General features: G+C 40.6%; 1 protein-coding gene across 1 annotated transcript; it reads left to right on the plus strand.

The window, feature by feature from the left end:
- Positions 1-4,972: 4,972 nt before the first annotated feature.
- Positions 4,973-6,640, plus strand: LOC111905048 (uncharacterized). The gene has a single exon (XM_023900735.1). The coding sequence runs from the start codon at positions 4,973-4,975 to the stop codon at positions 6,638-6,640; it is 1,668 nt and encodes a 555-aa protein (XP_023756503.1).
- The last annotated feature ends 6,832 nt before the right edge of the window (positions 6,641-13,472 follow it).

The following is a 13,472-nucleotide window of genomic DNA, read 5'->3' on the forward strand; positions in this document are numbered from 1 at the left end:
TTGGGGACTGACATCTCCAATTCAAGGAAATGTAATCGCAGCAAACCCGGAGACGTATGACGGTGCTAAGAGACTAGCCAAGAAGTTATACGACCATTACAACAAGAAGGGTGCCAAAGCTGGAGAAACTAAAGGAAAGAAAGAGGGAAAGGATAACAAGAAAAATAAAGACAACAAACGAAAGGGGCGACAAAGCCAAGAGTCATCGAAAAGGTAGCAAACTGTAGCAGTCCACGCTGCTAATGCTCAGGTTGCCTCAACACCACATGCTCCAACCTCAAATACACAAACTAGTATCAGGCAATACTCGGGAACCATGCCCAAGTGTAACAAATGCAACTACCACCACTATGGGGTATGCAGAGATATGCAGTATACAAGTTGCAACAGTAAGGGCCATACCGCTCGATACTGCAGATCTCAACCCCAACCGAACCAACAGCCAAACCACAACAACAAAAACAACCGCAAAAACAATAACGAAAACAATAATGTTGGGTCTAGTCGCACTTGTTATGGGTGCGGAGGAGCTGTCCATTTCAGACGCAATTTTCCCAAGGCCAACAACCAAGGAGCAAGAGGATCAGGGAGGGTCCTGACGTTGGGTCAAGGTGAAGCAGTTTAAGACATGATGGTTGTTATTGGTATGTTCCCACTTAACAACACTTACGCATGCATTTTATTCGATAGCGGAGTTGAGCGGAGCTTCGTTAGTAATAAATTCAAACACTTACTAAACCAACAACCCCAGAAGATAAACGAATCCTTCACGGTGGAGATGGCTAATGGGAAAACCGAAACAACCAAAGATGTTTACGTAGGGTGCACATTAACACTAAACAACCATCCATTTCAAATAGATTTGATGCCAGTAAATATTAGGAATTTTGATGTGATAATCAGCATGGATTGGTTAAGCCCCCACCGTGCTAATATTATGCGTCACGAGAAGGTTGTTCGCCTTCACCTCCCCAATCACGAAACCCTAATAATATATGGTGATAAACCTGGCGCCAATCTTTGTCTTATCTCGTGCATCAAGGCACAGAAGTGCCTGTACAAGAAAAACTATGCTTTCCTCGCTCATGTTGTGGATAAGGACAAAGAAGAAGTAAACATTAAAGACATCCCAGTGGCATGAGACTTCCCGGATGTATTTCCTAAAGACCTTCCGGGAATACCCCCAGAAAGACAAGTTGAATTCCGAATCGACCTCATACCAGGAGCCACATCAATTGCCAAATCACCCTATAGGTTAGCTCATGCCGCAATGCAGGAGTTATCCAGTCAATTAAGAGAATTGTTGAGCAAAGGATTCATCAGACCAAGCGACTCACCATGGTGAGCTCCGGTCTTGTTTGTCAAGAAGAATGACGGATCCTTCAGGATGTGCATCGATTATAGGGAACTAAATAAGCTCACTATCAAAAACCGACACCCACTTCCTCGGATTGACGATCTATTCGACCAGCTTCAAGGAGCCAATTACTTCTCCAAACTAGATCTAAGATCCGGTTACCACCAGCTTCGAGTCCAAGAAGAGGACATTCCAAAATCTTCTTTTTGAACTCGTTACGGCCATCACGAATTTGTCGTGATGCCCTTCGGTATAACAAATGCCCCCGCAGCATTTATGGACCTCATGAATCGAGTCTTCCGCCCATTCCTCGATAATTTTGTAATCGTCTTCATCGATGACATTCTCATATACTCCCAAATCAAGGAGGAGCACGGTCAACATCTCCGTCAAATCTTGGAAACTCTAAGAGCTGAAATGTTGTATGTAAAACTCTCCAAATGCGAGTTCTGGATTCGCAGTGCAAACTTCTTGGGTCATGTAGTCAGTGAGAAATGGATTCACGTAGATCCTTCCAATTTGACTAACGGTGATCATGTTTCGCGGTTCTGTCCATTCTTTTTATTTTCTTAGGATAGTTCATCCCAAGTTCATTTTAGTCTTGTCTTACTTGAGGACAAGTAAGGTTTAAGCTTGGGGTGATTTAATAGCTTCATTTTATTTACTTCTTTTTATAGTTTATTTTAGCACATTTTATTCGCATTTTAGTTAATTTCCATGCATATTTTCATTTTTGTTATTTTATGACTATTTTGGATACTTTCTAGTTTCTTAAGCATTATTGCAGATTTTTTGGAGACTAGCGGAGCGGGATTTTTGGGAGGCGATTGAACTTGAAGAGCAATGGGGATTTCGAGCTTGATGACTATGGAGGTGATTCATGGAGTGGGTTTGTAAATTGCTTGAAGGCTTGGAAGATTTGAACTTTAAATTACAAGGCGCGGGAGAATTTTCAAGTGTGTGGAGATTGATGATCAGAAGTTTGCGGAAGCTTTGAGTGGTTTGGAGAGGCATATTGGACTCAAATTGAAGAAATCTTGAAGAAAATGGGCTAGAGGCTGATTAGATTCGAACTGGGCCAATGGAATAGTTGTGGAGGCCCAAGACTTGAATAAGCCCAAATTATGTCACCTTCACATGGCCCTCATAAGGTTTCTACGCAGTCCGCATGGATTCCTGGAATGGCAAATTCGGGATTTTGTTGAGAGCTCTATATTGGGAAGGTTGGTGTGCCTCTTTAGCCTTATCTTTGACATCCGATTTTGACTCATTCTCTCTGTAGTTTTGGAGCACTTTGAAGGCCAAGAACCCTCAAGAACTTCATCATTTCTCCTCTTGATTCTTGTTAAATTTTCGGTACAATCTTCAATAACTTTGTTTCTTTGAGTTTAACCATGATTGGCTAAACAAATATTGGTTGGCTTTTGTTGAATCCTTTGAACTTTTGTTGAATATTGAAGCATCCATGAATTTGTGTTTGAATATTTATGAAAATGTTTTGTATTTTATCATCTTATCATTGCTTGTATGTTTTTATTCATGAGTTTAAATGTGTGTGTGGTGATTAGTTGGCTAATTTTTTGATTAAGTAAAGGATCTTCAAATTAGCAATCAGCAAGTGATTTTTGTGTTGGTTTTACTTCACACAATCATAAAAACATTTTCTCCAACATGGTAGTGGAAGCTTTTGACTCCTCTTGGATTTGGTGATTTTTTGGTTCTTAATGCTAGTTGACTTTCACTAATTTCATGCTTATTGGAATTAGTGACTTTGACTAAGGAAATTGTTATGAGTTTCTCTAACCATTTCAACTACTAAGAAAAGTATAGGTAATCTCAAGCTCCTTGGATTACTATAGCCAAATTAAGGATTTAAAACAGGTATTGCACCATTGGATTCTAATGATATGTTAATCAAAAAGTCAAAATGAGGAAGCCTCAAGTCAACCATCTTTCTCTTATTGATTATACATCAAAACTCTTGTTTTTGTTAAAATTGTTTATTTAAATCTTAGTTCAATTCTAGTTTGTTTCAAGTATTTCAAAACACCAAACCCCCCATTTTTATTTTTATTGTTTTTCTTTATAAGTATTTTTATAAGAGATTTTTCTTAGAGTTATAAAATTGAACCAATCTTCGTGGATTCGACCCCTTTACCACTATACACTATTTAGTGTGAAAGATTTGGGGTTATTAATTTTGTTGGCCTCGACAACCACCAAATTTTGGCGCCGTTGCGGGGGATTGGTTTATTTTTAATCAATTTGTTTATATATTCCCAGATCTCAACGTACAGGTGACTTGATTTATAATCTTGAAATTGAAAAAGAAGGAAGGCGTTTGTTGAAGGAAAAAAGAATAGAATGTGGTCAGACTTCCAATCCTCACGGGGATCCGGAGGTTGAACCCACTTCATCAAGTGACACGGAAGCCGATTCTAGTCCCGACCCTCGCCAAGAAATTCCCTAAACACCACCTCTACAACAAAATCTACCCACTATTGAACCAATTGCAATGGCGGATGGAGGAGAGGCTCCCGAAAGAACTTTGAGGCAAATGATGGAAACCGATGTTACACAAACTCCAATCGGTATCAATTATCCTGTTTTGGAAGGAGGTTCGGAATTGAAGTCAAGTTTAGTCCATCATCTTCCAACTTTTCATGGATTAGAGAATGAAGACCCTCATAAGTACTTGAAGATGTTTCACATTATTTTCACTAGTATGAAGCCACAAGGTTCAACCGATGACCAAATAAAGCTAAGGGCATTCATCTTTTCATTGGCTGATAGAGCAAAGGATTGGTATTCTATCTTCCCCCGGGGTCAGTCAACTCATGGACCGACATGGAAAGAGCTTTTCTTGATAATTTATATCCCGCTTCAAGAGTCTTAAGTCTTAGAAATGATATTTGTGGAATCCGCCAAGATCAAAATGAGACTTTTCATGATTATTAGGAGAGGTTCAACAACTTGTGCTATAGTTGTCCACAACATCAAATTCCGGAACAACTCTTCATTCAACACTTCTATGAAGAATTGTTACCAATGGAGAGAAGACTAGCTGATGCCTCAAGTGGTGGTGATGTCTTTAGTAAAACTCCACAACAAACAAGACAACTTTTCAACACCATAGCCGCGAATTCCCAACATTTTGGCCCACGCCAAGATACAAAGAGAGAGACACAACACAAAGTCAATGAAGTGGGAACATCAAATCCCGAGTCTTAAATCAAAGATTTAACCTCCATTGTCCAAAAGTTAGCTATGGGAAAAACTCCACAAGTGATGGTTTGTGGAATATGTGCAACAATGGGACATCCTACGGATATGTGTCCCATTCTTCAAGAAGATGTGGAACATGTAAACACCATGGGAGAGTTCCAAAATTACCACAACAAGCCATCCGGTTACCAAAATGCTTACAATTCAAGTTGGAAGCCAAATCCCAATACGAGCTACAACCCAAAACCATTGCCTCAAAATGCATTGGTAAGACCTTCCTAGCCACCACAACAATCTCATTACCAACATTCACAACCACACTATCAACCCAAACCACACCCTCCACATCATCATCAACAACCTCCTCAATCTGAACCGAGTAGCTTCGAAATGTCTCTTGAAGACATTTTCAAATCCTTAGCCACTAGTCCCCAACAATTCCAAATAGAGACAAGAACTAGTATCTCCAAACTTGAAGCACAAATGGGAGATATAGTTACATCCATAAGCAAGTTGGAGTCCTGTGGAAAATTGTCTTCTCAAACCGAAAAGAACCTAAATGACAATGTGGTGACCTTGAGAAATGGCAAACAAACCGGAGCGAGTAGTTCAAAGAAGAAGCCAAGGGTTAAAGAGGAAGAAATAGAAGTCATTCCCATTGAAGAAACTATAGTCAAGAATGATACACAAGCCGGAGTTCTAAAGAAGACTATTCCCCTCGTAACACCAATAGCCACACAACCGCCATTCCCCTCCCGACTTGAGACTTCAAAAAAGAACATGGAGGAGAAAGAGATTTTGGACACCTTTCGAAAGGTGGAAGTAAACATCCATCTACTTGATGCAATCAAGCAAATCCCTAGATATGCAAAGTTTTTGAAAGAGCTTTCTACCAACAAGAGGAAGCTGAAGGGAAATGAGAAATTTCCAATGAATAAAAACGCATCCGTGGTTTTACAAAGGAAACTTCCACCCAAATACAAAGATACCAGAATGTTTACGGTTCCCTGCAAGATTGGGGACGTCACTTTTAGTAGTGTCATGCTTGATCTTGCGGCATCTATCAATTTCATGCCCTATTCGGTGTATGAATCATTAAATGTGGGTCCTTTAAGTGAAATTGGTGTCATAATCTCTCTTGCGGATAAATCAAGTGTCTTTCCTAGAGGTGTTTTGGAAGATATCTTAGTGCAAGTGAATCAATTGGTCTTTCCATCGAATTTCTATGTGATTGATCTAGATGAGCAAGTGTCCTCCAAATCGGCTCTAATCTTACTTGGGAGACCATTTTTGAAGATGGCTAGGACGAAAGTCGATGTGTATGCGGGAAGTTTGACAATAGAGTTTGATGGTGAAACAATAAGCTTTAATATTTATGATGCCATGAGGTATCCTAGTGATGTTTCATCTTTGTACTTTGTTGATGTTGTTGAGCCAATAACCCAAGAATTGTTCGAGTTGTCTAATAGTGATGTGTTGGAAATGATCTTAAGCAAGGGGTTTGATTGTGGGAAGCTAGCCGAGAAATTAAAGCTTTATTCTTTGGACCTTGAGATTGAGAGGTTGGTCAATAATTTAGAGGTGAAGAAATCTACAAGATTTGATGTCAAGCAAATTGAGTTGCCCCCAACCCACATGAAGTTGTCTCCATCCCTTGTTCAACCACCCGAATTAGAATTGAAAGTCCTACCTCAACACTTAAAGTATGCTTATTTAGGAAAGAATGAAACCCTTCCGGCTATTATTTCAACTCATTTAACCGAATGTGAAGAAGAGCAACTCCTTAAGGTGTTGAAGGATCACAAAGAAGCTATGGGTTGGACTATCACGTATATTAAGGGATTGAGCCCCTCCACTTGTATGCACAAGATCTTGATGGAGGATGAATGCAAGCCAAGTCGAGACGCCCAAAGAAGATTGAACCCGCCTATGATGGAAGTTGTGAAGAAGGAGATATTGAAGCTTCTTGATACGGGGATGATCTATCCAATCTCGGATAGCAAGTGGGTGAGTCTGGTCCAAGTGGTACCGAAGAAGATGAGAATCACGGTGGTCTAGAACAACAAAGGTATGATGGTCCCTACCCTCGTGCAAAACGGGTGGAGAGTATGTATTGACTACTGCAAACTCAATGCAAGTACAAGAAAATATCATTTCCCATTACCTTTCATTGACCAAATGTTAGAAAGTTTGGCCGGAAAATCACATTATTGTTGTCTAGACGGGTATTCATGTTTTCACCAAATCCCGGTGGCACTGGAAGACCAAGAAAAGCCAACATTTACATGTCCATTTGGCACTTTTGCATACCAAAGAATGTCATTTGGATTGTGTAACGCCCCAGCCACTTTCCAACATTGCATGGTTAATATCTTTTCGGAATATGTTGAAAATACAATTGAAGTTTTCATGGATGACTTTATGGTATATGGAAACTCCTTTCAAGAGTGTTTGACCAATCTCACCAAAATTTTAAAAAGATGCATTGAAACAAATTTGGTTTTAAACTTTGAAAAATGTCATTTTATGGTGAGTCAAGGTCTCATTTTGGGTCACATTGTGTCAAAGAAAGGAATTGAGGTAGATAAGGCTAAAATAGATGTTATTCAAAGCTTACCTTACCCGACTTGTGTTTGGGAATTTCGCTCTTTTTTGGGCCATGCAGGTTTCTATCGAAGATTTATTAAAGACTTTTCAAAGATAACAAGACCAATGTGCCAACTCTTGCAAAAGGATGTTGATTTCGAGTTCAATGAGGCATGCAAAGAATATTTCGACAAGCTCAAGGAATTGCTCACATCCGATCCGATCATACAAGCGCCAAATTGGGATATCCCCTTCAAGATCATGTGTGATGCAAGCAATTAAGATATTAGCACCATTTTGGGTCAAAAGAATGGAAGAGCCTCCCATATGATCTACTATTCATCGAGGACACTAGACAATGCTCAAAGCAACTACTCAGAAGGAGCTATTAGCCATAGTGTTCGCTTTGGATAAGTTTAGGCAATATCTACTTGGCACCAAAGTTGTAGTGTATTCAGATCATGCGGCTCTCAAGTACTTGATGACAAAGAAAGATGCAAAGCCAAGACTCATCCGGTGGATCTTATTGTTACAAGAATTTGATTTGGAAATCCGTGACAAGTGTGGATGCAAGAACCTTGTTGCCGACCACCTAAGCCGGATCACTTCAAATGAAACTCCCCTCCCGTTGCGGGACGAGTTTCCGGATGAGCATCTCTTTTCCCTTATTCAATCTACTCCTTGGTATGTCGATATCGTTAACTTTTTGGTCACAAAAAGGTATCCCGACACATTCTCACATGGTCAAAAATACAAATTAAAAAGTGATGCAAAATACTATGTGTGTGGTGAACCTTATTTGTGGAAACATTGTCCCGATCAAATCATTAGGCGATGTGTGCCCCAACAAGAGCATTAATCAATTTTGCAATTTTGTCATGAATTTCCTTGTAGGGGACACTTTGGGCTTAGCCGTACTTTGAGAAAAGTTCTTGAGTGTGGACTATTTTGGCTAACCATGTCACACGATTGTTATATGTTTTGTAAAAGTTGTGAGCGGTGCCAAAAGACGAGAAACATCTCACAAAAGAACCAAATGCCACAAAATGTCATCCTTATTTATGAAGTTTTTGACGTATGGGGGATTGATTTCATGTGCCCATTTCCCGTTTCGTTTGGCAACGTTTACATCTTGCTCGCGGTTGACTATGTTTCTAAGTGGGTTGAAGTCAAAGCCACATGGTCGGATGATGCCAAAACGATTATCGAGTTTTTAAAGTCTAATGTTTTTGTGAGATTCGGTGTGCCTAGGGCGTTGATCAGTGATCGAGGGACGCATTTCTGCAACAAGATGATGGAGGCTTTATTAAAGAAGTAGAATGTGGCCCATCGTGTCTCAACCGCCTACCACCCTCAAACGAACGGTCAAACGGAAGTCTCAAATCGTGAGGTGAAGAGTATTCTAGAGAAAACAGTGAATCGGACAAGGAAGGATTGGAGTTTGAGGCTTGATGATGTCTTATGGGCCTATCAGACCGCTTACAAGACCCCGATAGGAATGTCGCCCTTTAGGTTGGTTTTTGGAAAGCCATGTCATCTACCCGTTGAATTAGAGCACCGTGTATTTTGGGCGGTCAAGCAATGCAATTACAATATTGATGAGGCAGGAAGACATAGGAACCTTCAACTCCAAGAGCTAGAAGGATTGAGAAATGACTCCTATGAAAACTCGAGGATTTATAAGGAGAAAACGAAGCTCTTCCACGACAAGTCCATCACCCGGAAGCATTTTGAACCGGGGCATAGGGTCTTACTTTACCATTCACGATTAAAGTTATTTTTCAGGCAAGCTAAGGTCAAGATGGATTGGACCTTTTGTTGTGATAAAGACCTTTGACCATGGGGCGGTGGAAGTTCAAAGTGAAAAGACGGGACAAATTTTCAAAGTCAATGGGCACCGTTTGAAGCCATTCTATGAAGGTTTCAATGCTAATGCTCTTGAAATCATCCATTTGGATGTCCCGAGGTGTTGAAGTAAGCAAGGAAGACGTCTTGCCAAAGATGTTAAAGAAGGGCATTTTTGGAAAGCATTGTGCTTTCACCTTTTCCAAATCCAAATAAATCATTTTAAAAAAGCGTTTTCAAGATTTTGAAAATAACATTTCGAAAGGTTTCACCCTTCATTCCCCGTTTTATTCCAACTTTTGTCGGAAATTTTGAAATTGTGCCTTACGGGGATCATTTTGAGCTAAAAATCAAGTTTTTTTTGGAAAACCCAACTCTTAAAACCACAGGAAGGGCCCACGGCCCGTGTGAGGAGTGTTAAAGAAAGCCCGCGGCCCGCGTAGATCAATGGTGCGCAAACCGTTCAGCAAGCGCAGCCAGCATGTGGCCCGACCCGCATGAAGGAGCAGACCAATTTAAAGCAACTAGACGCAGCCAGAATGCAGCCCGCGCCTAGCTCGCGTGGAGTGTTCCAGCACTTAGGATTTTTTTCGATCAACTCAACTCCTGCGGCCAACCTGCGATCCACATTACACCCACGTAATAAGTCAGAAGGTTGAGTGGGTTTTTGCGCGACTAGATGCGCTCAGCACGCGGCCCGCGCCTAGCCCGCGTGTTGGTCATTGACTGATTCACAATGAAGTTCTTCACCACTTCGCTTGCTGCTAAGTACTCTGATTCACAAGTTGAATCAACTACTGTCTCCTACTTGGAACCTTTCCAAGTAATTGCTCCTCTATTTAGGGTAAAGACCCAGCCCGACTGAGAGCGAAAATTATCCTTGTCTGTCTGAAAGAGTGTGTCATTATACCCCAATACTCTCATTTCATCACTCCCACCAAGGGTAAGGACCCAGTCCTTAGTCCTCCGCAAGTACTTGAGAATGTTCTTCATCGCAGTCCAGTGAGCCATGCCAGGATTCCCTTGATATCTGCTGACCATGCTCAAAGCAAAGGCCACATCAGGGCGAGTACAAGTCATAGCATACATGATCGAGCCTACAACGGAAGCATATAGTACTCGACTCATCTCAGCTATCTCAGCCTCTATACTCGAACTCTGAGTCTTACTCAGTTTGGTGTTACTCTGAATCGGTAAGTCACCTTTCTTGGAATCCTGCATGCTGAACCTATTACGCACCTTGTCCAAGTAGGTACTTTGACTAAGTCTTATTAGTCTTTTACTCATGTTTCTCAATATCCTTATCCCTAGGATATAGGCAGCTTCTCCAAGGTCCTTCATAGCAAAACACTTCCCAATCCAGGACTTAACCTCCTGCAAGGTTGGGATGTCATTTTCGAGTAGCATGTCATCCACATACAATACCAAAAAGTTAACTATACTCCCACTAGCCTTAACATATACACAAGACTCTTCCTCGCTCCTTGAAAAGCAAAACTATTTGACTTTCTCATCGAAACAAAGATTCCATCTGCGAGATGCTTGTTTTAATCCATAGATGGATTTATCAAGCTTACACGCTCTATTAGGGTACTTTGCATCAACAAAACCCTCCGGCTGACTCATGTAAACATCCTTAGCTAACTTTCCATTAAGGAAAGCGGTTTTGACATCTATTTGCCATATCTCATAATTATGAAATGCAACGATGGCTAGAATAACCCTGATAGACTTAATCTTCGCTATTGGTGAGAATGTCTCATCATAGTCAACTCTCGGAGTTTGAGTAAAGCCCTTCGCAACCAGTCATGCCTTATAAGTGTGTACCTTCCCATCCATGTCGGTCTTCTTCTTGAAGATCCATTTGCACTCGACTGTCTTACGACCTGGTACATTGTCAACCAAGTTCCAAACTTGATTGTCATACATGGACTGAATCTCGATGTCCATAGCCTCTTTCCATTTGGTAGACTCAGGGCCTGTCGTGGCTTCCTTGAAGTTATTAGGTTCATCCAAATTTATCAGTGTACTATCACTGATAAATGCATCACCTTCTGTAGTAATATGGAAACCATAATAAAAAAAACAGGTGTGTTCCTAACTCTTGTGGAACGGCTCAGAGGTACAGACTCATTAATCGGCTCAGCAGGAGTTTCCTCCTCAGGTTGATTGCTAGTGTTTGAGGTTCCTTCACCGCTTGACTCTTGATGTGGTCTAAAGTGGGAACTTTCCCAGTCCACATCTCATGAGATGTTTTTGCAACCTTTTTGGTAGGGACTAGATTAAGGATATGGGTAGCAGTCTCTAAGGCATACCCCTAGAATGAGATTAGTAACGAAGCTCGACTCATCATGGAACGAACCATGTCTAATAAGGTTCGATTGCGCCTCTTAGCCACACCATTCAGCTGTGGTGTCCTAGGAGGTGTCAATTGTGAAACAATTCCACATTCCTTAAGATGGTCAAGGAACTCGATACTAAGATACTCACCACCTCGATCGGATCGGAGCATGTTTATCTTCCTGCCCAACTAATTCTCCACTTCTTGTTTAAACTCTTTGAATTTCTCAAAGGTTTCTGACTTATGCTTGATTAAGTAGATATAGCCATACCTACGATAATCATCAGTAAAAGTCACATAGAAGCGGTTAGCATCCCTTGTGGCGGTTTTAAAGGGTCCACACACATCTGTGTGTATGAGATCCAACAAACCTTCACCCCTAGCACAAGTACCAGTGAAGGACAACTTAGTCATTTTTCCAAGTAAACAAGATTTGAAACTATCATCTCACTTTAAGTCAAATGACTCCAAGACTCCATCCTTTTAGAGTTAGCCTATACGCTTCTTGTTAACATGTCCAAGATGACAATGCCATAAGGATGCCTTATCCAAACTAGTGGAAGAATCAATATGCAATACATTATTTCCTAAGTTGTCTACAACCGACACAGTTTCATATACACCACCACAAGGTAATGCTTTAAAATAAAAAACACCATTATAAAAAGCATTAATACCACCACATTCATTATCAAATGAAAAAGTAAATTCTTGTTTGTACAAACCATGAAAGGAAATAATATTTCTCGCCATTTCAAACGAGTAACAACATTTATTCAAATTGAATATTAACCCACTACTAAGCAATAAAGAATAAACTCCAATCTTGGTGACAGGTGAAGCTTTCCTATTCCCCATGATCAAGTTTATCTTCCCATGCTCCACATCTTCACTTCTTTTTAGGCCCTACAAACTAGAACAAATGTGAATTCCACACCCTGTATCAAGGACCCAAGAATTAGTATGTAGCGAGCTATTAGATAATATAGTGTAAATACCTGCATTGGTGGGTTTCACTTTCCCATCCTTAACATCCTGCAAGCTTGGGGCAACATTGCTTCTAGTGCCCTTTTTCCTGACAGTAAAAGCATTGTGCATCCTTCGGGTTGGAAGAGGGAGTGGCAGAACCACCTTTGGTTCCACTCAAAGAGGAGCCATCAAGAGACTTTCCCTTGGTACCCTTTGAAGGGGTCTTCCTCTTTTTCCCTTTACGTTACCCGATTGCTAGAACAGGGGCAGTGGTAGGAGTGGTAACAACATTCTTACCTTTGAGACTACTTTCAGCAGTCCTCAAAAGTCCTTGAAGTTTGCTAAGTGTGACCTCCTCCTTGTTCATATGATAGGTCATGCAGAACTGATCATAACAGGAGCGTAAGGAGTGTAGAATGATATTTATTGCTAACTCCTCATCAAAGTTCACAGTTAACTTTAGAAAACGGTCCACAAATCTTTTCATTTTCTGCAGGTGGCCCGTGATGGAGTCTCCATCCTTCATTTTTGTTGTTATCATTGAGGTGATGATTTCATACCTTTCCTGACGAGCACTCTGATGGTATCTTTCCATCAGCTCCTGGTGCATCTCAAGGTAGAAATATTCATAGGATTTCTAGAGTTCTGCTATCACGGTAGCCAACATGATACAATATACCTTAGTGGCATCCTTCTCATGGCTAATGTCCTCAGCAATCTCCTATGGAGTAGCAGACGACTCATCGATGACCTTAAGCTCCTTGTCGAGGACATATTCCTTGTCCTCATTACGAGTGGCCATCCTTATGTTCCTAATCCAATCATTGAAATTAGTTCCATCAAAGATGACTCTCCCACAAAGGTTCATGAGAGAGAAGGAGCCGGTAAGGTTTGAGTCAAAAACATTGTTGGAAGACATCTTAAAAAGAAGAAAGACAAGTTTAGATTAGATAAAGAGTCCTTAATAAGACACCCAAATGAAATATTAAGGTTAGGACCCAACACAATATTTTATAACTTGGAAGAGGGATGTCGTAATCCAAGCTACAAAATATTTGAAGGTAGGTAAATCACGATTTAACAATTTCCACCATGAAAAACAAAACGGATTATTAAGTTTTAATTAGATTGAAACTCCTAGATCTTTTG

Source organism: Lactuca sativa, chromosome 1 (genome assembly GCF_002870075.4).
Source record: "Lactuca sativa cultivar Salinas chromosome 1, Lsat_Salinas_v11, whole genome shotgun sequence".
Classification (NCBI taxonomy): domain Eukaryota; kingdom Viridiplantae; phylum Streptophyta; class Magnoliopsida; order Asterales; family Asteraceae; genus Lactuca; species Lactuca sativa.